Source organism: Onychostoma macrolepis, chromosome 19 (assembly GCF_012432095.1).
Source record: "Onychostoma macrolepis isolate SWU-2019 chromosome 19, ASM1243209v1, whole genome shotgun sequence".
Taxonomy (NCBI): Eukaryota; Metazoa; Chordata; class Actinopteri; order Cypriniformes; family Cyprinidae; genus Onychostoma; species Onychostoma macrolepis.
This window is the reverse complement of record NC_081173.1, coordinates 33091801-33117330: the sequence shown is the minus strand read 5'-3', so window position 1 is coordinate 33117330 and position 25530 is coordinate 33091801. Positions and strand designations below refer to the sequence as shown.

Here is a 25530-nt window from a genome sequence, read left to right as displayed (position 1 = left end):
GGAATGAAACAGTTTCCTGTTGTAGTAGCAGTGGGAGTTATTTGATGGAGGTTTCATGTGGATATGACAGCCGTCTATTGCACCAACTGCCCTGCTGAAAGCTGGTGATCCAGCCAGCTGTGCAAATCCTGCTCCCACTCCCTCCAAGTCATCACCGGTTGGAAAAGAAATCACCCTTCTCAAAATTCCTATGACTGCCTTGCACACTTTGTGCACAATCCCATGCACAGAGGATATGGGCATATCAAAGGTCTGTGACACGACCCTGTACGATGTTGCATGTGCAAGCCAGTGGAGGAATACGAGGACCTCGATGTCCTTTTCCCATCTATGGTCAGATTCCAATCTGACTGCTGCAATGAGAGACCTGATGGATGGCAAAGACAGGCGAAGGTGGGCACGGTGGTCAGCTGCTTGGTCCAAATAAAACCGCAGAATCGGCACAGCTGTGTTGACATGGCAGTAGGATGCGGGGGTTCACCGCCTGTAAATATGTGCAAGTTTATTAAAACATTAAATTCAAATAAAGATTTGTTTAATGTGTTGTTGATTTGTATGTGTATACAGTTAATGTGATGGTTAATTTAATTAATTCACTCATTTTTATTGTTTCTGCAATTGTTTCATTACTTCATGCATTAATTCATTGTTTGATTGAAAATTGATGTTCACATCGGCTCCATTTTTCTTATGTATTTTCATGCATGTCATATGATAACAATTAAATTAGGCTTTTTTAATGAAATTATAAAATTTTCAGTAAAAAAATATGTAGTACAATTAAGCATGGGTCTGCATCTGTTATTATCATTATGTGAAAGTGTTGGGGTGGGCTAGCAATGCAATTCATTCTGGGGCAATCTGAATTTATAAGTGGTAACTTACATTTTTGGAGTATAAAATCAACAGTCTTCTCCTAAAGCGAGATCTGCGAGCAGCTGCCCGACATCTGCTTTGAAATACCATTCCAAACATTCCAAACGCTGAGGAAAACCGCACTAGGCAGGGTACGCAATTTACTGTTGTGATCAGGTGGTAGTGCAAACCTGCCATCTCAAGTAATTATTAGGCGCGTTCGACTTGAAGCAGCGCTGCGCAGAATGATCAGTGTATGACATCAAAGTGCCGCGAGAGCGATTCGAAAGCATTAGGATCTATCTGCTCTCTTATCGCTCTCGCGGTACTGTGATGTCATACACTGATCATTCTGCGCAGCGCTGCTTCAAGTCGAACGCGCCTATTTAACTTAACGTCGGAGGTCACATGTTAGCTTCAACATTATGGGACCACGATCCATGCTACGTACTGCGGTACGATAGGTGGCGGTATACTGTACATCTGATAAATCATGATTGTAAACCGCCATAAAAATTAAAAGAAGAAGAAGATTACGTCAACATGGTGGATCGCATTCATACTTAATGAGATTTGGCTGTTGAGTACATACTCTTTTAGCGCCCGATGAGTAAGTACTTATTGAAATTAAGTACCTACTCAGAGAGTATGCGGTTTCGAATGCAGCCACTATTTTGGCCCAGCTTAAAAGCTGATGTGTCTCAACATTGTAAAACTTGCCATACTTGTCAAATTGTGGGAAAGCCCAGTCAAACTGTGATGCCTGCTCCACTTCGTCCTATTCCGGCTGTAGGTAAACCATTTGAACGCATTCTTTTAGACATGTGTTGGCCTACAAACTAAATCTGGTTCAAGTCACTTTCCAGAACATTTTCATTCACCGTTCCTGGCTGGTGGAATGATCTTCCCACCCCATCTGGAATGCTAAATCTCTGACAATTTTCAAGCAACAGCTGAAAACTCATCTCTTTCATTAACATCTGACTGCATCATAAAAATTTAAAATTTAAAAAAAAAATCTTTGCTTTCTCTGTCCTTAATTTCTAGTACTTGTACTAATCTGAACAATGTCTGAAACTTTGTATTACGAGCACTTCCTGTGTTTATTTGCTTCTTTACAATGAATCGCTTGTTGTATTCCTCAATTGTAAATCGCTTTGAATAAAAGTGTCGGTAACACTTTACAATAAGATTCATTAGTTAACAACATTAGTAAACATGAACTGAGAATGAACAATACTTCTACAGCATTTATTAATCTGAGTTAATGTTAATTTCAGCATTTACTAATGCATTTTTGAAATCACAAGTTGTGTTTGTTAACATTAGTTAATGCACTGTGAACTAAGATGAATAAACAATGAACAACTGTATTTTCATTAACTAACATTAACTAAGATTAATAAATAGTGTAATAAATGCATTGTTCATTGTTAGTTCATGTTAGTTAATACATTAACTAATGTTAACAAATGACACCTTATTGTGAAGTGTTACCAAAGTTTCTGCTAAATAAATGAATGCAAATATAAATGTTTTACAAGCGAGCCGTTGCATGTAATTTTACACCGGGAGAGAAAGTGTTAGTGTTGCTTCCTTCACCTGGTTCTGCTATATCTGAACAATTTGCAGGTACATATGTGATACAGATTATATAATCCATACCCCAGAACGTCGATGGAACACACACTTGTGTCATGCCCCTGCTGAAAAATCCAGCATAAACCAGCATGGATTCCAAGCTGGTCCAGGCTGGTTTATGCTGGTACAGTGCTAGTCTAGCTGGTGGACCAGCATATCCATGTTGTTCTCAAGCAAAATGGTTACCTGATTCAGCTCATTAGTAGAAACTGAAAGACCTTTATTGAGTGTGTCTGATAAGGGAGACATACAAAATTTGCAGGTCAGGGGGGGCCTCCAGGACAGGTTTGAAAACATCTGGTCTAAACAACTACATTCTCACATAAAATCTCAAAACTACATTCTGTGACACAATAACAGTAATAACATTGTAAAATTATAGTGGGTTCGCTCTTCCGCCATTGACGTTCACTGAGACAAATGCTGTTATTATAAATCCGGCAACAAGTGGAGTGATACAAACGGTGAAGTGGTTAGAGTTCTGGGGCCAGTTGCATTTACATAGCCACAATGTTAAGACTGTGCCTTAAGAACTAGTTTGGCCAACTAGCAGTTAGCCAAGTGTAATCAGTCTTACTTTTCAAATTCAAAATAGACCAATATCAAGCGTAGCGTTAGTTCTGGCAGGTCACATTAGTCAAGCTCGCATCAGCTGACTCTCGGCTGATCCCCATCTACCTATAGGAATACAACACCTATCTAAGCATCCATATATAAGGTCCTTCAGTATTATCAGCAGTTTTCGCATTGCTCAATAGCTAATTATCCTCCTCCATCCCCAGCTCCTCCTCTGTCAGTCAGGATTCAGCCTTCTGATTCTCCTTTGAATCAGACTAATTCTAAAATGTGTACATAGATTACTGAACTTTAACGATATCTGCAATACATTTGTTGGTTCTGTTTACTCTGGGGTTATCGTTGTTCTCCCTGCTCTCATCCATGCTAGGCTGCATGGATGCACAGGGAGTTCTTTCCCAGAACAGAACCAAACTGTATGCTAATTGTCAATCATCTTTGACGATAATGGTCCTGACAGAACTACCTTTTTGTAACTGACTTTAAATAGTTATGACCAATCTTGAAGAAAACAAATGAGATGACTAACTTTTTAAGACCTATTCTAAGCAGTTTATGCAACCGGCCACTGATACTTCTGGAATATTGCACTGCTGGAAAAGGCTCTCAGCCAATCAGATTCGAGAACCAGAACAAACTATGGTATAAATGATACAATCTAATCCTGTTTACATAAAATAAGCCGCTCCTGAGCAGGTTTGATCTAATTGACCTTTTGCTATGACAGCAATATCATGATAAGCTTTAAAGAACTTAACAATCCTGGATCATGTCAAAAAATTAAATACAGCTCATTGTGTAATCCACATACGCATGGACAAATTGTCACCTCAATATTTGATATTCTTCATGCTGCTCTGCTGAACTCCATTATGCACCGATCAGTTCGAATGACCAAAAAAGTTATTTTTTAGGCCTCACTGGTCTAAGAGTGCTCTTCAAGGTCTAAGTGAATAAAATAACCATCAAATGTTCAAGTGAATGCATACATATTTTTTAAAATAGAAATACTATTGGCAAATAGTTCAAATGTATTACATACATTCAAAGTAAAATTACAATACTAATATTTATGTCTGTCTTAATATCTTTGCTTTCAATGATTAAACCATAGAGCTTTTATTAATTTATAAATTAATTTATAAAAAATAGTTTATAATATTTTGTAAAACCATGGGAAACGTTAAAGCTTCTGGTTGCTTCAACATATTCATAATTCTCAATATAGATTTGGGAAGATGTTTGGTGCATTTTGCATTTTCAAATCCATGTTGATCCATGTTGACCCAAACTCACAGCGCTTGCATGAAATAGAGTTTGTCTGAAGTAGAGCTGCATGATATTTTGCATGCGATAGTCATGCGCATCTAGTCAGTAAAGCCGGTTCCGTGATTAGCGCTAAATCTCCATCACCTGTTTTCAAATGGAGCGGCATTTAATACACAAAGTCGTAGTTCACTGACAAACTACGCAATTCGCGCTCAGAATCGCAGATGAATCGCCTGCGATATTGAACGTGATATTGCGTAGCTTGTCAGTGAACTACGGCTCTGTGTATTAAATGCTGCTGCATTTGAAAACAGGTGATGGAGATTTAGCGCTAATCACGGAACCGGCTTTACTGACTAGATGCGCATGACTATCGCATGCAATATATTGTGCAGCCCTAGTGTGAAGTAGCATTTACTGCAAACTGAGTCACTCTGAGATGCGATTTTGTCATGTGCTAATGAGTACGGTGTCATGCTTCACTCTCAAATTATGTTGTTAACTATTTTATGGAGAAAAAAAATACCTCAGTATCTCCAGCTTACAGTTTTTCTTCAGTCCATCAGAAAGCAGCTTCACTCCAGAATCACGAAGGTCATTGTTACTCAGGTCCAGCTCTCTCAGACTGGAGTTTGAGGATTGTAGAGCTGATGACAAACTCTCACAAGACTTAGCAGTGAGATTACATATAGGAAACCTGAACAAGAAAAACAGTAATTGCACACACAATAAATTTTAGAAATATGATTTTTAGTGATTAATTTAATTAAAAAAAATAATAATAATAATTGAAAGTGTTTGAAATCAAACCTCAGGATCTCCAGCTTACAGTTTGGACTCTTCAGTCCATCAGAAAGCAGCTTCACTCCTGAATCCTGCAGGTCATTGTTACTGAGGTCCAGCTCTCTCAGTCGGGAGTTTGAGGATTGTAGAGCTGATGACAAACTCTCACAGGACTGAACAGTGAGATTACAGCCATATAGCCTGTGAAGAGAACCAAACAAACAGCCATATTAATGCGTTTATCAGGTTTATAATCTGGACTGCACATTTGACCTAAATACAACATAAGCATTAAAATGGTAGACATTAAAAAGACATGAAATGCTATTAGTAACAGAAATAAGCACAAATGTTAGGGCATGTCAAAAAAAGTGTTTGACGGTCCTAGAATGTCTACCCTGCCTGTGATCTAAGTTACCTTTTGGATTAAAATCTCTAGTTTTGTGAAATTCCTCGTCTCCTGGCTTTCGTGACTCCTTGCTCCCTGTGAATTATGACAGAAGGACCAACCGATACAGTAACCTCTGTTTGTACCCTCTGTTTTGTTTCTCATTTTACCCAGTGTTTTATGTTTCCGTTGTGTGTTTCCCTATGGACCCCCTCCTTCGCCCGGAATATCTCCTCCTCCTGCTGAAGCAGGGGGAGAGATTGCTTGAGGGCCACACCATACTGTTTCTGGTCCTCACAAGCCTCACCACCTACCCGGACGACGTGCTCTGTGCGTTCTATGATGCCAGTTTGAAAGCGCCGTCGTCCGAGGATGGCCCTTGAGCGAATTTCACCGCCTTTGTGGAGTGCCACTCTCGACCCAGTGCCCAGTCCACCATCTCCCCGTTACGCGGAGCGCATGCCTGAGCGCATGCCTGGGTTGAACCTTCCTAATCTTAGAAACTATTATTGGGTTTCTCAGCTTAGGGCTATCACTGCTTGGCTTGGTGTTGATAAGGAGGCAGAATGGGTTAGTATTAAACAGAATTCACTTCCTGGAGTGTCTCTGAAAGTTCTGCCATTCATGGATTTGCAAACACAAAAGGGAGTGAAGAAAACAAATATATGGATAAAACACACTGTAAAAATCTGGTCCACAGTACAAAAAACATTCAGAGGAGCAATAGCCTTATCACGTGCAATATCCATTAAAAATAACCCAGATTTTCTTCCTTCTGTATTGGATAGTGTCTTTAGCAGATGGGAAAAGAATGGTTTAAAGATAATTAATCAACTTTTTGATGGGGAGACCATAAGTTCAAGTCAAGTCCAGTTGAGCTTTATTGTCATTCTGCTACATGTGGGGACATACAGTGGAACGAAATGTCATGCCTCACAGGACCACAGTGCTACATAAATACAGGCATAAAACAATGGAATAAAACAGTATAAACCTATACACAACTATCCTACTGATAGATTTTGACTATAAATATACTATATATGAACATGTTTACCTATACATAAGCTAAAAAATACAAACTATACGAATGCTTCAGATAAATACTGTACATGTGCAAAGAGAAACATTGTGAGTCAAGCAGCTGGCTGGGGTACAGTGCAGGATGATTTGTAGTGCAAAAATATGAGCATGTAAACATATACATGTATTACTGAGTCTTTTGTGGGATTGTGTACACACAGCAGTGTGTGTGTGAAAAGTGTCTCGTGCGCATAGAGGAGGAGAGTGTGTTACTACAGGTGGTTTGTACAGGCCCACTCACCTGTGTGTAGCACACTTTCGAATTGCACAAAAAAAGTTTCATACGTTTTTTTCTTTGATGTGGTAAGGTTGGGGGGTGTTTGGGGTGGGGGTGGGGTGAGATGGTGCATGTTTCAGCGGGCTGAGCACACAGCCTTGTGGGGCACCTGTGTTGAGTGTAGTAGTGCTCGAGGTGTTGTGGCCGACACGGACTGACTGAGGTCTTCCGGTTAGAAAGCCCAGTATCCAATTACAGAGGGAATTGTTAAGGCCCAGCAGGTTTAGTTTATTAATGAGCTGTTGTGGGATTATTGTCTTAAATGCTGAGCTGAAGTCAATGAACAGCATTCTAACATAGGAGTCTTTATTTTCCAGGTGGGTAAGAGCCAGGTGGAAGGTGGAGGAAATTGCATCGTCCGTAGAGCTGTTTGGACAGTATGCAAACTGGAGTGGATCGAGTGTGTTGGGGAGGCTGGTTTTGATGTTGTGCATGACTAACCTCTCAAAGCACTTCATTATGATTGGAGTCAATGCTATGGGACGGTAGTAATTTAGACAGGACACAGGTGATTTCTTCGGTACCGGTATGATTGTTGTGGATTTGAGACATGTGGGGACGACTGCCTGGCTCAGCGAGGTGTTGAAGATATCTGTTAGGACATCTGTCAGCTGTTCAGCACAGTCTTTCAGTACACGGCCAGGTATGTTGTCAAGACCTGCAGCCTTGCATGGGTTAATCCTAGATAGGGTCTTCCTTACGTCGGCTGGAGACAGACAGAGCGCCTGGTCGTTGGGAGGTGTGGGCAGTTTTTGTGCAGGTGTGTCATTCTGCATTTCAAACCGTGAGTAAAAGTGGTTGAGTGCATCTGGGAGGGATGTGTCATCATCACAGGCCTGTGGCGAGGGCTTATAGTCAGTGATGGTCTGAATGGCTTGCCACAGGCTCCGTGTGTCTCTGCTGTCTGTGAAGTGATTGTTGATTTTTTGAGCACATGACCATTTTGCATTTTTGATGCCACAGGACAGATTGGCTCTTGCTGTTTTGAGGGCTGCTTTATCTCCTGATCTGAACGCTTCATCTCTGGTCTTTAGCAGCCCACGAACCTCTGCTGTCATCCATGGCTTCTGGTTTGCACGTGTGGTGATGGTCTTGGTGACTGTCACATCATCCGTGCACTTTTTGATGTAAGCAGTCACAGTTTCAGTGTACTCCTGTAGGTCTGTATGGTTGTTGTAGGTGGCCGCCTCTTTAACCCTCTGGGGTCCAAGGTCATTTTGGGGCCCTTGAGATGTTTTGACATGCCCTGATATTTGTGCTTATTTCAGCTACTTAAATGATACTATTGACCAACATGTAATTTTTTTTGTATTCAGCACAAACTGTGCTACAATAATATGTGACCAAGATGGATGTACATGTTTGCATTTTTTAGAAAAAAAATATTATGTGTGGTTAGTAAGTTTTGGGAAAAAAAATGTAGCTGAAATAAGGCCATAAAACCCACACTAAATAGTTGTGAAAAAGACTTTTGAGTAATCAGTCTTGTAGGCTAGAATATTTACTTCAAAATTATGTGAAAATCATTCTGCTTACTCATTCACAGAAAACAATATATTGATTTAAAATGTTCAAGACATGTTTTGTGATCGAGGGTCTATATGCGAGGGAGTGGCAATGGCCATGAATATTAAGTGAGTCTCACCTGAGAGACAAAGGGCCCTCCCCTAATGGCCCCTAATGGCCCATCAGTGTGACTGTGACTGTGAGGCAGGTAAGAGAGAATATGAGGAGATTGAAAAAAAAGGTTTTTTAAATTATTTGTATTTTATTTACAACACAGTATAATCAAAACATACATAATGAAGGTCAAAGACACATTATTGTGCACACTTATCTAACCACAGAGATGTGAACAGACTTTGACTCATTCCTGCAACAGATTATGTTCAACAAGTGAAACAAGTAAATCATACCTGATATTTACGTGTTTTATTTAAGTGTTTCTACTTCTTTCCATGGATTCAAGAAGAAAAAAACATAATCAGTAGAAAAGGAGCTTGTTTTAACATAGAATATCAGTGTAGTTGAACATCTGATGTTGGTGCAGCGCTCTCAGGAAAACAGTTTGAAGAGACATCAGCATACATCTGGTGCTGGTATCTGATTCAATAAAATACAAACAACCATGTTAATATCAGGAACACCTGTATGTACAGGTTCTGGTCATATAATTAGAATATCATCAAAAAGTTGATTTATTTCACTAATTCCATTCAAAAAGTGAAACTTGTATATTATATTCATTCATTACACACAGACTGATATATTTCAAATGTTTATTTCTTTTAATTTTGATGATTAGAGCTTACAGCTCATGAAAATCAAAAATCAGTATCTCAAAATATTACAATATTACTTAAGACCAATACAAAGAAAGGATTTTTAGAAATCTTGGCCAACTGAAAAGTATGAAAATGAAAAGTATGAGCATGTACAGCACTCAATACTTAGTTGGGGCTCCTTTTGCCTGAATTACTGCAGCAATGCGGCGTGGCATGGAGTCGATCAGTCTGTGGCACTGCTGAGGTGGTATGGAAGCCCAGGTTGCTCTGATAGTGGCCTTTAGCTCATCTGCATTGTTGGGTCTGGTGTCTCTCATCTTCCTCTTGACAATACCCCATAGATTCTCTATGGGGTTCAGGTCAGGCGAGTTTGCTGGCCAATCAATCACAGTAACACTATGGTCATTGAACCAGCTTTTGGTACCTTTGGCAGTGTGGGCAGGTGCCAAGTCCTGCTGGAAAATGAAATCAGCATCTCCATAAAGCTTGTCAACAGAAGGAAGCATAAAGTGCTCTAACATTTCCTGGTAGATGGCTGCGTTGGCTGTGGACATCAGAAAACACAGTGGACCAACACCAGCAGATGACATGGCAGCCCATATCATCACTGACTGTGGAAACCTAACACTGGACTTCAAGCAACATGGATTCTGTACCTCTCCACTCTTCCTCCAGACTCTGGGACCTTGATTTCCCAATGAAATGTAAAATTTACTTTCATCTGAAAAGAGGACTTTGGACCACTGAGCAACTGTCCAGTTCTTTTTCTCCACAGCCCAGTTAAGATGCTTCTGACGTTGTCTCTGCTTCAGAAGTGGCTTGGTATCTTGATGCACTGACTCCAGCTTCAGTTCTCTCTTTGTGAAGCTCTCCCAAGTGTTTGAATCGGCTTTGCTTGACTGTATTCTCAAGCTTGCGGTCATCCCTGTTGCTTGTGCACCTTTTCCTACCCAAATTCTTCCTTCCAGTCAACTTTGCATTTAATATGCTTTGATACAGCACTCTGTAAACAGCCACACCTTTCAGTAATGACCTTCTGTGACTTACCCTCTTTGTGGAGGGCGTCAATGTTCCTCTTCTGGATCATTGCCAAGTCAGCAGTCTTCCCCATTATTGTGGCTTCAAAGAACAAGAGATACCCAGAATTTATACTGTAGGGATGGTCATTTATTCAAACTCAAATGTAAATATTCTAATATTTTGAGATACTGATTTTTGACTTTCATGAGCTGTAAGCTCTAATCATCAAAATTAAAAGAAATAAACATTTGAAATATATCAGTCTGTGTGTAATGAATGAATATAATATACAAGTTTCACTTTTTGAATGGAATTAGTGAAATAAATCAACTTTTTGATGATATTCTAATTATATGACCAGCACCTGTATATATATATATATATATATATATATATATATGTGTTTTGTAGCCATAGACTCACACATGCTTTGTACTATCATAAAAAAAGAGAAAGAAATCTTATATCTGAGAAACTAATTATTGTTTAGCACGTTATTAAAATCTATTTCTGAACAGAGTAGGCTATTAATAATAAACATGTACTAAACATCCTTAGACTCGTAGCATTCATCATGTTACAGTGTACACTCATATTACTCTTATTGTTTTATATAGAGCATGAAAACATCATCGCGCTGTAAGAAATTTAAATACAATGAATTGCCCATCATATTCAAAATGTTTTACACTATTTCAAACACTGTAGTCAGGAATTATAGTTTGGGAAAAACCCAACAATGATTTTGTAGTCATACAGTCTAGTATGTATGATTTTATAGTAGTCTATGATATGATTATGTAGCCACAGACTCAAGCATGCTTTGTACAATAAAACTATGTACTTTGTACTATAAAAAATGATATTTTATATCTGAGAAACTAATTATTATTGTTTAGCACGCTATTAAAATATATTTGTGAACAGAGTATTAATAATAAACATGGTCTAAACATTCTTAGACGCATCGCATTCATCATGTTGTTGTTTGGGAAAAACCCAACTAACTGTTTATGTCACAATAAAACGTTAACTAATGCAAAAAAGAAACATTACTTACTCATCAGATTGCTCTCCTCTACTGGATGAAATCATGTTCTTCTTTCGAGGGAAATCCTGCCTTTACTCAGCGCGTCTTCTTCCAGAAACGAACAGTAGCTGCAATGAGGATCTCCGCTCTTTCTTTGTGTTGGGCGTTTGCACGCACGCACTTAACACTTTCGATTGATGTATAACACTTATTTGTGTGACCAAAATCAACAGAGTATTTTTAGTGTCTTTTGCACTGATCTTAAAAAAACTATCTGGTATCGCCGGCGATACCGTCAACCCCAGAGAGTTAAACATGTTCCAGTCTGTGTCCTGGAAGCAGTCCTGCAGTGCTGAGACAATAACAATGGCCGTGAACTCCCGCGGCAGATAGAACGGTCGAGACTTCACAACCATAAACTCCACCAGTGATGAACAGTGTTTTGATACTACCGCAGCATTGTTACACCATTCGTTGTTGATATACACACACAAGCCACCCCTGCGAATCTTACCAGACAGTGATGAATCTCTATCAGAGCAGGTTAACCCGTGCAGCTGAATGGCGGAGTCCAGGATGTTGTCTTTAGCCATGTTTCAATGAAAACAGACACACAACAATCCCTTGTCTCATGCTGTGTAGACCGACTGAGTTGAATTAAGCCCAGTTTGCTTTCCAGAGAGCGAAAGTTTGAGAGCATGAGTGTTGGAAGAGCTGGTCTTGTGGGGTTAGCCCTTAGCCTAGCTCGTATACCTCCACGCTTACCCCGCTTCCGTCCTCTCTCACACCGCTTGCGACACTGCCTTGTGTGGGTAGCGTCCGGCTTCAGCAGTAAACAAAGGCCTCGTAAGCTTCTCAGTAGCCGCCGGCGAGAGTTGGTGTTTGTATATGTTGCCGATATCCAAAAGGCTTTGGCGATCATAGATATATTTTTGAGTGGATTCCTTACGAATTAGCGGTAAATTTTCACTATTTGGAGATGAACAGACGACATTAAAAGACATAAAAGAACCGTCTTTGGGACCCGGAGTAGCCACTAAGTCTGACCGCATCGCCATCTTGGTTTCAAGTGAGATATTTCAAGATAAGATATTTTTCTCAATTATCTAATAGGTTTATACTGAAATCTAATGATTTCTTTAGATATTAACAACTACGACACTATATCACAAACCATAAACAATGGGATATAATTAAAAGATCTCCAACAAATGTAGAAAAATATTTTACTGATATTACTGAACATGGTTTAACTACTAAAAATCATGTAGCCCATTTATACAGAAAACTAATGCAAGATAAATCTGAGGACTCATTCCATACCAAAAGAAATTGGGAACTAGAGTTAAATACTATAATAGAGGACTAAATGTGGACAAATATATGTGCCAGCTGTCATAAGGGTATAAGCAGTCAAATATGGAAGGAGTTCGATTGGAAGATGAAAATGAGGTTCTTCAGAGTTCCATTAGTGGTCGCTAAATTTGATAGTTCTTCACAATTATCACAATTGTGATACACAGAGAGACTGTGGGGAGGTGGGGGACTATGTTCATATATTTTGGGAATGTCCCAAAATACAAGTGTGTTGGCAGGGGGTTAAAAGGGAGATCTGACATTTTCCAACAGGCTTAGGCACTAATCGAAACATATTTGCTTAGTCTTTGAAATGTTTTTATATTTATTTTGCCATCGCTTGTTACAATCTGTATGGTTACTTAACCATTACTTATTTATTTATTTATTTACTTATTTTTATTTATTTATTTATTTTAATATTAATATGAATATTTCAAGTAAATGCTATGTGTATATTGTTATGTCTATAACAAGTTTAATAAAAACACAGTTCAAAAAAAAAAGAAAAAAAGCTTGATCTAGCTCAGGACTGTTTTGATTATCATAATCCTATAAGGTATTTTAAGAGAGATTATTTTATGAATAAAATAGTTTATCCAAAAATAAAACGTCTTATCACTTACCTTTATTTTGTTTCTTATCCATATGACTTACAAAAGGAGATGTTAGGCAGAATGATGTGTCATTCAGTTACTTTTTCATATAGCTAATTACATGGTGAATGAGAGAGTTTCTCTGTCGGTCATCTATTTTGTGTGCCAAATATATATATTTGCATAAATTAACTGTATAATAATTGTAATTACACAATATGACTTTCAAAAGCTGAAGTGATTACCGTTATATATTTGTTAGAATATGCATAACTCAACATTTTAACAAAACCTGAATAATCAGTCAATGTCTACTGATTAATCAGTGAAATAATCGATGATTAGTTGATTAATCGTTCTAATAATTGTTAGATTATTAGATTATCAAAATAATCATTTGTTGCAGCCCTACTGTCTACATGGCATCACTAGGTTCTGTCATTTAGAAACATGGCTTTTCATATCACTGCTATGCTGATGACACTCAAGTCTACCTCTCATTCCAACCTGATGATCCGACGATAGCTGCTCGCATCTCAGCTTGTCTAACTGATATTTCTCGCTGCATGAAGGACCATCACCTTCAACTCAACCTTGCCAACCTTGCTCAACTGCTTGTGGTTCCATCAAACCCATCGTTTCATCACAATTTCACCATTCAGTTAGGCACATCAACCATAAAAGTAACCAAAAACAGCCAGAAACCTTGGCGTTATGATTGATGATCAGCTGAATTTCTCAGATCACATTGCTAAAACTGCCCGGCCTTGCAGATTTGCTTTATTCAACAACAAGAAGATCAGGCCCTTTCTTTCGGAACATGCTTCACAACTCCTTGATCAAGCTCTTGTTCTGTCCAGACTTGACTATTGCAATGCTCTCTTGGCAGGTCCTCCAGACAGTTCTATCAAACCTTTACAATTAATCCAAAATGCCGCTGCAATATTAATCTTTAATGAGCCGAAAATAACACATGTCGCTCCTTTGTTCATCAATTTGCACTGGCTACCAATAGCTGCTCGCATAAAATTCAAGGCATTAATGTTTGCCTACAAAACCACCACTGGCTCTGCACACCTTTACCTAAATGCACTACTGTTATGTTATGTGTGTCTAGAAGCTTGCGTTCTGCAAGTGAACATCACTTTATTGTTCATCCCAAAGAGGCACAAAATCACTTTCAAGGACTTTTAAATTAAATGTTCCCTCCTGGTGGAATGACCTGCCCAACTCAATCCCAGCAGCTGAGTCCTTAGACATCTTCAAGAATCGGCTAAAAACTTTTTAAACTAACGCTAGCATTCCTTTTTTTCTATTCTATCTACTTGTTTTCTTTAAAAAAAAAAACAACAACAACCTTGCTACATGTACTGCATTAGGCTAACTGAGACTTGTCATAGAACTTGCATATTGTTGCTCTTTTGTTGGTTTTGCTTCCATTGTCCTTATTTGTAAGTCGCTTTGGATAAAAGTGTCTGTTAAATGACTAAATGTAAATTGAAACAAACTGTTAAAAAGAATCAAGGACATTTAGATATTATTTCATTTCTCATAACTGGAAAACTACATTACAAAATTCCAGAATTTCCAGGATGCTTGGAAACCCTGATTGTTTTCTCATCAGGTTTTTGAGTAGACATTGCCTGCCTTGTGTCCTTGGAGAAGAATCACTTATACATTCATTCTACGATATAAATGGGAAAATCTGCTAGCTATAGTTAAGAAACGCCAATTCATCCACATATTGTAATACAGTGATTCAGTGAATGTAAAACCTCAGTATGCTCAGCTGACAGTGTGAACTCTTCAGTCCATCATAAAGCAGCTTCACTCCTGAATCCCGCAGTTGATTGCTACCCAGGTCCAGCTCTGTCAGATGAGAGTTTGATGATTGGAGAGCTGAAGATACAGTTTCACAGCATGTTTCATCAAGACCACAGCTGTCAAATCTGCCAAAACAGAAGGTTTATGCTGATTATTTTCTGATGTTCAATGTTTCTGCAATAACTTATTGTACCCTTCATAATAATATTTTGAAATGTAATTGTTTAGTGATGTAGAATAAAACATTTGATCAAACAGCAGTCAGTGGAATTACTCACAGGGCTTTTCTGCAGCATCTCACAGCTGGAACAAGTCTTGTAAAGCCTGCTTGTTTTGAAGTGAACCTCTTTGGGTTGAACTCATCCAGAACCTTCACTGACATCAGCAGTACTGTGGTCATCACAGTGCACATGGAAGATGAGAGTTTTCTTCCTGGATGTTCATCTGAACTGAGGTATCTCTGGATTTCCTCATATAATGAATGATCCTTGAGCTCAAGTAAGCAGTAGAATAGGTTCACTGAGGCTTCATCTGATATATTCTTGTTTTGTTCTTGTTTAATGTATTGAGTTGTTTGTCTGATGCTCTCTGTGGTGTCTTCAGTGTGTGTGATCAGACCTTGGAGCAGGTTTTGACTGGATTCCAGTGTAATGCCCATCAGAAACCGCAAAAACAGGTCCAGATGTCCTCTCTTACTCTTCATGGCTTTATCAACAGCATTCTGCAGTAGATTCTGCAATGTAACATTTTCTTCTGTCTTATCAAAGAAAAAACGAAGCTCCTGCATGTTCTTGTTCAGGTAACAGAGGAACACATGCACTGCAGCGAGGAACTCTTGAACACTCAGATGCACAAAGGAGAAGACCTTCGTCTCATGAAGTCCATCTTCCATCTTAAAGATCTCAGCGATCATTCCTGTGAACTCAGTGTCTTCACAAACATCAATACCACATGCTTCCAGGTCTTCTTCATAGAACACAATGTTTTCCCCCTTCAGCTGTTCAAACGCTAGCTTGGCTAACTTCAAAATCATTTCTCTATTTGAACGTAAGAGCTTTGTACGTTGTCTTTCTGCTTTTCCATCATACTTCTGGTTCTTCATGTTCATCTGTATCAGCAGGAAGTGGATGTACATTTCAGTGAGTGTTGTGCTGATCTTCTCTTCACTGTTCTTGATGAGAATATTCTTAAGTACTGTGGCTGTGATCCAGCAGAACACAGGGATGTGGCACATGATGTAGAGACTACGAGATGTCTTAATGTGTTTGATGATTCTGGAGGCCACAGTCTCATCTGTGATTCTCTTTCTGAAGTACTCCTCCTTCTGTTGGTCAGTGAATCCTCGCACCTCTGTAAACAACCCTACATACCGAGGAGGGATCTGATTGGCTGCTGCTGGTCGTGAAGTCACCCACACCAGAGCTGATGGAAGCAGCTGACCTTTGACCAGACTTGTAAACAGCACATCTACAGATGATCTTTCCTCAACATCGTTCAATGTTTCGCTTTTAAAATTCAAAGGCAGGCGACTCTCATCAAGTCCATCAAATACAAAGGCAAGTTTACATTCCTCATATAAGTTTGATTTTTCAATGTTCTTCAATTGAGGATAAAATTTCCGCAGAAACTCATGGAGATTGAACTCTCTGTCTTTAATGCAGTTAATATCTCTGAATGGAAGCAAGAACACACAGTGTATATCCTGATTGGCTTCTCCTTCTGCCCAGTCCAGGATGAACTTGTGCACAGAGACAGTTTTTCCAATGCCAGCGACTCCCTTGGTCAGCACAATCTTTTTCTCATTTTTTTCCCTTAATAATGTAAATACATCATTGCATTTGATTGGTTTTTCCTGTGTTTGTTTGTTCTTATTGAAAGCATCATCAATCTTCAGAATCTCATGTTCCTGAGGGACATATTTCATGTATCCCTCTGTGATGAAGAGCTCTGTGTAAACAGCCTGGAGATGTGCTTCATTTTCTTCTTTGCCCTCAAAAATACGTTCTGCTTTCTTCTTCATGTTGGATTTGTGAGTTTCCAAGAATTTTTTCAGAATCAAATCTGCTGTTTTAAAAGATGATTAAGTTAATAAAACATCGGGGAAAAGCAAAAACATATTTCTTTTTTTTTTTAAAGACATGACAAAGCTTTTACCTCAGCATGATCTCTTCAGAAATAATTAAACATATTGTAATGAAATAACTTGAAAGTAACACCACAGACTTTAAATATACAAAGATGGTGCACATATAATACTTGAATGGGAGAAAGTGTAATGCACAATATGGTGGAATGGTCCCGCTTCTAAATAAAAGAGCCAGTTGTTAATTGGGAAAGTCATTGCATCACAGCAGCTGCACTAAGAAGCTCCGGTTGCTATAGAAACAGTCAGCATCCTGAGACACTCTTAGGGCTGTGTATGTGCAATGAATGGTCTAGCCTGAAAAATAAGCCATTTTTAACGCCATTTGAGCATAAGAAAAAAATCTTATGAGACACTTTTTTCAGATTTCATTGTTGATTTCAAATGTAATCGTAAGCTTGGTGAACAGCTTTGGAGAATTCAATGTTTCCCCATTCAAAGAGATAGGAGCTGCACTTGCATGACTGAAATAGCTGCTTGAGAGGCGTTTCAAAGAAAGCCGCCAAGTGAAATGACTTGCCTTAAAGGGTTAGTTCACCCCAAAATGAAAATTAGCCTGTGTTTTACTCACCTTCGAAGCATCCTAGGTGTATGTGACTTTCTTCTTTCAGACGAATCCAATCGGAGTTATAATTAAAATTGTCCTGGTCCCTCCAAGCCTTTCAATGGGACTAAGCGGCAGTGGCGTTCCGTCCATATAAGCCATGAATGGGCCGCATACCTAGGCCATCTCAGAGAATGAGTTCACGGGCTAATTAATATAAATATGATTATAAGTTGATACCTTATCATTTGACATGTGACTTAAAGCTTAATAAAGCATTGGGAATAAGGACGTAAAATTATTTATGACAAACAGCGGTAATTTTCTGTAAATCTACGTCAGTGACGGAAGCTTCCGGGTAAGCGGATTCTCCACAGCTTTGGCACCTCCGCTCTGTTGCTGTGACTCGTCAGGATTGTAGCGCGTTCTCAGTGTTTTGCTGGTAGACGGCTGATTTCATGCACGAGGTAAGCTGTCCGCGGAGTAGCAATTGTGTTCAGTTTTAACTCTTTCTTCCATTTTGTATAAAGAATAAGAAGCACTTCATCCAGTACTTAGCGTCTTTTATTCCAACATAAGAAAACAATTCTGGAATCTAAACACCGTCCATTGCTCAGAGACACAAAACTGTGCTGTGATCTTTGTTTGGAACTATTTTCGTTGGCAAAGTTGAGCAAAAACAAGCAATATTATTTCTAAAATGTAAGTCATTTATTGCTTTACTGAACTTGTATAAAATCTGCTTCCGGCTTCGCTACTGTTCGGACGCTCCTGCTTATTGCTCTGCGCTTCGCTCCATATTTATGCACTTTTCTCAGATTTCTCTAAGATTTTAACTTCAGCATATCAGCACAGTGCTCAAACAACACAGTTTTTAGAAAAGGAAGACTCTTTGCCTCCCACTGCCAGCAGTTTACATTCCGGAGACGGGAAAACACAGCTGCCTACATTCAAACAGACAGGAAAGAAAATGCCGCTTGTGGAATCTACTTGCTGCATGAACTGCCACAGACTTCTACAAAGGATTGCGGTTCTTGAAACAAAGTTACTTGCTGGACCTCCAAAACAGGTGGAACACACAGCAGATCGGCATCACAGACCCCCGCAGCATACAGCCGGTGAGTCCTATGAATCTAGTGAATCTCAACAGTTTATACAAAGTGTAGAAGAACAAGCTGATCGACAGACTAATCGATGGCACAAACAGGGAGCGAGACCCAAAGGCACTCGAGACATCAGATTGTCACGAGTATCTCGTATTGCTGCGGTAGCATCCTCTACCCCAGATACGGCTATGACAAGACTTGTAAACACTGGCATTTTACAACCCCCTATACATCTTGAGAACCGATTCGAAGCATTAATGAATGTGGGTGAGGAATCCCCAAATGTGACAAAACATGGATCGAATCAGCCAGCAGCTAACGTCGCTACTAACAGGCGCTCGAGGTCGAGCAGACAGCGGCACTCAGCTCAGAGCGCAGCCGAGCCCAGGACTCTGATAGTGGGTGACTCTATTATCAGAAACATCAGTAGCAGGACTACAACTACATGCTGCTTTCCTCAAGCAACCGTCTCTGATGTGAACAAGGAACTTCGGAACATTCTGATGAAGCACAAGACTGCAAATCGAATCATCATCCATGTGGGAAGAACGATATTCGAAAGAGCAGTCAGAACTGCTTAAGAAGGATTTCAGTGAACTCTTTAAAACAATTCAAAGACTTGAAGTTCAGTCGTTCATCAGTGGACCACTCCCAGCAAGGGAACTAACATGTTTTCACGGCTGCTTGGGCTGAATACATGGCTACAAAGAACCTGCAGTACAAAAGGAGTCAACTTCATCGACAACTTCAATATTTTCTGGGGCCATAGACAACTGTTTAAACTGGACGGCTTCCACCCAAACAAACTTGGTGCGAGAGTGCTAAAGGACAATATCTATTTCTCCCTCCGTCATCCTTCAGTGGTGTGTGCCAATCCACTCGGCCTCAATGGCACACACACACCTGGACAGAATATGAGTGACCACAGGACTTCATGTCAGCCTCAGAGTCATCTTATGGTTGACACATCCCACAAGGACACTGATAACACCACGCAGCCAAAACAAACTTTCCTCACAGAGACTATCCCGGCTGAGCCCTGCCCACACAGCTCATCACAAACAGACTGTGACGTACTACATCAGCTCCAAGACTCAGCACCCAAGGACAACTATCTGGAAAACAGCCAGGGAAGCCAGGACAACATATCACAGCCACCGGAAACACCAGAGCCAGAGCCCCGCTCGCCAGACACACTATCCCTCTCTCCAGAATCTCCACTTCTAAGCTTCTCACAGAAAATGGAGGAACTGGTGTATGCTGGGACCAAACTCTCCCACTCGTTCGCTGCAAGCCCCCAGATATCAACTAAAAAACGGCGGGCCCCACAACCACCAAAGACTTCATGCCCAGCTCTCCCTCCTCCTCCTGTGAGAGCTCTCCGTCCGCTGCCACAACGCCAGGGCCAAAACCCTCCTCCATCGGCTGTAGGTGAACCAAAAACAACTGATAACAGCTCTCAGTGATATGTGTCGGGTCCCGCTATATTAGCAGCAACACTCACAAATGTTCACAGAACAAGCGGGAACCCAGTGTGCCTGTAGCTTTTTATATTTCTGTTTTATCACGTGATAGAAAGTCTTAGGCCTTCTCAAGCCGTACGGCTGACCCATCTAATCTGCGGCCTGTAATGCGTCAATCTAAGATTGCTGTAGAGACAAAATGTAATTCCATCAAGTTAGCATTTTTAAACATTCGCTCACTAAAAAATAAATCATTTCTGATCAATGATTTAATAACCACAAACAACCTGGATTTTATGTTTCTAAATGAAACATGGCTTGAAGACAGCTGCAGTGCAACAGTCCTCAATGAAACAGCCCTCCTAACTTTAACTTTACAAGTGTCTGCAGGACTGTTAGGAGAGGTGGAGGTGTAGCTGCTCTATTTAAAGATGTTTATCAATGCAAGCAAGTGTCATTTGGTCAGTATTTGTCCTTTGAATATCTAGGTATTGTGCTGAAAGGTGCTCCACGCATTCTGTTTATCGTTATTTACAGGCCTCCAAAATACTCTCCAGCCTTTGTTGAAGAGTTCACAGAACTGTTATCAATGATTTCCTCAGAGTTTGACTGTTTTACTATTGCAGGGATTTTAATATTCACATAGATAATGCAGAAATCAAAACTGCAAAAGAAATTATTACTGTTTTAAACACTTTTGATCTGATCCAGCATGTGCATGAACCCACACACAATCGTGGACACACTCTAGATTTACTCATCAGTAAAGGTCTAAAAATTTCATCCATTGTTGTTAAGGATGTAGCACTATCTGATCACTTCTGTATTTTCTTTGATATATTGATCTCTGTTACCACTGAATCTAGATCTGTCTCTGTCAGAAAGAGATGCATTAATGAGAAAACTAGTGCGCTATTTATGAAGGCTATATCTTTAACACCAAGCATTTCTGCAGACTCTGTTGATCTTCTCCTGGATTCTTTTAACTCAAAAGTTAAGAATGTTATTGATGATATTGCTCCGACAAGGGTCTGCAAGAAGAATGGCAGACAAAAATCACCATGGAGAAAATCAACAGCAGCTCAGAGTATGAAAAGACAATGCAGAAAAGCTGAGCGGATGTGGCGGAAGACAAAACTTGAAATTCACTATAGCATCTATAAAGACAGCCTTCATGCTTTCAATGTGGAACTAGCCACAGCTAGACAGACCTACTTCTCAAACCTTATAAACAGTAACTTAAACAACTCTCGCACTCTTTTGCTACTGTGGAGAGACTGACAAACCCCCCAAGTCAGATTCCCAGTGAAATGCTCTCCGACAGTAAATGCAATGAGTTTGCTTCCTTCTTTTCTGAGAAGATCAATAATATCAGAAAGGAGATTGGCATATCTACTTTTGCAGAGGTCACACAGATTCGACCGCAATTTCAAAAAGAAGTGACTATGTCTGTTTTTGAAGCAATTGATTGCAAAATTTTGAAAGAAATAGTACAGCACCTTAAATCATCAACCTGCTATCTTGACACACTTCCCACATCTTTTTTCAAAAGTGTGCTTAACTGTTTAGAAGCAGATCTCTTAGAAGTGGTGAACGCCTCACTTCTTTCTGGGACTTTTCCAAACTCCTGAAAACTGCAGTTGTTAAGCCCCTTCTGAAAAAGCACAATCTTGATAACACAATGTTGAACAACTATAGACCAATATCAAATCTTCCGTTCATAGGTAAGATTATTGAAAAGGTAGTTTTAATCAGCTGAACAACTACTTAAACTCAAATGGATACCTGGACAATTTTCAATCTGGTTTCCGAGCACATCATAGCACAGAGACAGCACTCATTAAGATAATAAATGATATTCGCTTCAATTCTGATTCAGGCAAAATATCAGTGCTGGTACTACTAGATCTTAGTGCTGCGTTTGACACTGTTGATCATAACATACTTCTAGAGACTGGAAAACTGGATCGGGCTTTCTGGGATGGTACTCAAATGGTTCAGGTCATACTTAGAAGGAGAGGTTATTATGTGAGTATAGGAGAGCATAAGTCTAAGTGGACGTCCATGACATGCGAGTCCCACAAGGCTCAATTCTTGCTCTTGTTTAGCCTGTATATGCTCCCACTAAGTCAAATAATGAGAAGAACCAAATTGCCTATCACAGCTATGCTGATGATACGCAGATTTACCTAGCCTTATCTCCAAATGACTACAGCCCCATTGACTCCCTCTGCCAATGCATTGATGAAATAAACTGTTGGATGTCCCAGAACTTTCTTCAGTTAAATAAGGAGAAAACTGAAGTCATTGCATTTGGAAACAAAGATGAAGTTCTCAAGGTGAATGCATACCTTGACTCTAGGGGTCAATCAACTAAAACCAAGTCAAAAATCTTGGGGTGTTTCTGGAGACAGACCTTAGTTTTAGTAGTCATGTCAAAGCAGTAACTAAATCAGCATACTATCATCTCAAAAACATTGCAAGAATTAGATGTTTTGTTTCCAGTCAAGACTTGGAGAAACTGGTTCATGCCTTTATCACCAGCAGGGTGGATTATTGTAATGGTCTCCTCACCGGCCTTCCAAAGAAGACCATTAGACAGCTGCAGCTCATCCAGAATGCTGCCAGGATTCTGACTAGAACCAGAAAATTTGAGCATATTACACCAGTCCTCAGGTCCTTACACTGGCTTCCAGTTACATTTAGGATTGATTTTAAAGTACTTCTACTCGTTTATAAATCTCTAAATGGCCTAGGACCTAAATACATTGGAGATATGCTCACTGAATATAAACCTAACAGACCACTCAGATCATTAGGATCGAGTCAGTTAGAAATACCAAGGGTTCACACAAAACAAGGAGTCTGCTTTTAGCTATTATGCTGCCCGCAGTTGGAACCAGCTTCAGAAGAGATCAGATGTGCTAAAACATTAGCCACTTTTAAATCCAGACTCAAAACTCATCTGTTTAGCTGTGCATTTGTTGAATGAGCACCGTGCTACGTCCGAACTGATTGCACTATGTATAATCACTTTCTATTCTTAAATGTTTTAAATTCTTTTAAAATCAATTTTTAAATCACTTTGTTTTTATTGTTGTGATTTTTATTATTTTTAATAATGACTATTTCACTTCCTTTTATGTAAAGCACTTTGAATTACCATTGTGTATGAAATGTGCTATATAAATAAACTTGCCTTGCCTTGCCTTGCCTAAAATGATTATTAAATGTCTTATCATGCTGATATCTGCAGAAAGACGGTAGGCTACTCTTTGTGTGATATAGATTAGGTTAACTATATTAAATTAAATAAATTTAAAAAGCAGAAGCATTTTTGCCGTCTACAATTTAGAATGCCTGGAATTTTGAGTTTTAATAGACAAATACATCAACGTATGTGCACTCTGTGTGTGATTTGGTGATATAGCCTACTTGATAATGTCAGATCGCACAACATTACTACAACACTTACCATATTATCACAGAAGATATACTGTATATCGCACAACCCAGACTCGACTTGAGTGGAAAATGAAATCATCTGCGGTTGTGTAAGCACTTGTTTGCTCATGAGCAAAGATGTTTTTAGGAGTCTAACTTGCAAGCGCCAGACCACTGATTCGTCAAACATGCTTTCCTGCAGTCCGTGTTCTTCTGACTTCTGACTATTTTGTAGTAAGTAACGAATATGCTTCGAGGAAATGTATCAGAGTAAAAGTATACGTTTTAATTAGGAAATGTACTGAAGTGAAAGTAAAAGTTGGCTGAAATATAAAAACTCAAGTAAAGTACATACTCCCAAAAAATACTTAAGTACTGTAACGAAGTATTATTATTACTTCGTTACATTACACCACTGCGCGTGACACGTACGTCTTATGCCTGGACGGCTTCCACGTATGACAGTCAGTGGAAGTGAGAGAGAAGTGTTAATTACATTTGAAATATGCATATTTATCTTATAAACGCATGGATTCGCTACAGGAGGCCTTTATTCACCCCCCGGAGCCATGTGAGGGATGTTTTGTTACGGATACACGTACTTTATTTCACGTCTTCTGAACTGTTGACAAAAAAAGCACCTGCTTACCCCCTTGTAAGGCTTGGAGGTGCCAGGACAATTTTTAATATAACTCCGATTGGATTCATCTGAAGGAAGAAAGTCATATACACCTAGGATGCTTCGAAGGTGAGTAAAACACAGGCTAATTGTCATGAGCTGGGTTTGCTTCTCTGTCTCTCTCTCACACACACAGGATTTCACACACACACACACACACACACACACACACACACACACATACATACACTATCACACACACACACTCAGACACGCCCATGCTCATTCTAGCTCTCATCTCCACCTGTTTGTCATCACAATCTTCAGTCTTCACAGTCATCACAGTCTTCATTAAAGACTGTTTCTAACTGACTGCCTTTGCACATGGATCCTTTATATCATCCTTGACACTAATTTTCATTTTTGGGTGAACTAACCCTTTAAAGGGACTTTGGTAATACAGTCCTGTGGTTTTCAATTTAATTCACTAAATTTGTCATGTCTCTCATGGATTTAAGCATTTAATCAAGTCATCCAGGCATATGTACTTTTTTTCAATGTGTAATTTGTAAACTCAGTACGGAGAACAGGGCTTCAGGAACAGCTGGCAGTGAATGTAGTTTCTTTGTATAAGGTATACTGGAGGTCATTGCTGGTCACATACGGTGGTTGGCTGAAGTTTCTGGCTGTTGAGGAGGTCAGTCTAGTTATACAGTACATCACCTCTCACATTTCATCTCTGTTCTAATTTTAATAATACTCCCAACCCTGATCTGTCCAACATTATGAATAAAACCATTGCATAGAGGTGTTTTTATTCATTGCCATTGATAATCTTACACTAACTGTGATTTATACAGTGAAAATTATGAATAAAAAACCCATAGTTTGGAATATGACTGATAAGACTGCACCTTGCTTCTCGGTGTGTTTCTCTGCCGTCTCTGAGATTTTTCGTGGCTCTGTGAAGAGAGAGAAAAAGGACAGAAGTAAAAAATGTGTGACAAAATATACAGTTACATGAAAGAAAATGCTGTAAAGTATGTCTGCGTAAGAACAATATGACCATAAATGAACTGTGAGATTCAGAGGTCTCTCACAGGCCTGTTATTGTCACGAATCCAGTCTGCACTTCCATTCACCCTCCACCAGAGGTCATTCGCTCACCACATGGACTTCACACCATACATAACACTGGACTTCATTCCCCATCATCCAACACTGATCA

The 25530-nt window shown here is 39.4% G+C and overlaps 1 protein-coding gene across 1 annotated transcript in view; it reads right to left on the bottom strand.

Moving 5' to 3' along the window:
* LOC131526383 (NACHT, LRR and PYD domains-containing protein 3-like) overlaps positions 1 to 25530 on the bottom strand; it is an 88944-nt gene that overhangs the window by 40782 nt on the left and 22632 nt on the right. The window contains exons 5-9 of the mRNA XM_058754668.1: positions 25217 to 25264; positions 15262 to 17047; positions 14935 to 15108; positions 5152 to 5325; positions 4868 to 5038 (exon numbers count right to left, since the gene is read on the bottom strand). Coding sequence (XP_058610651.1) covers positions 4868 to 5038; positions 5152 to 5325; positions 14935 to 15108; positions 15262 to 17047; positions 25217 to 25264 — 2353 coding nt within the window. The remainder of the gene's footprint in view (positions 1 to 4867; positions 5039 to 5151; positions 5326 to 14934; positions 15109 to 15261; positions 17048 to 25216; positions 25265 to 25530) is intronic.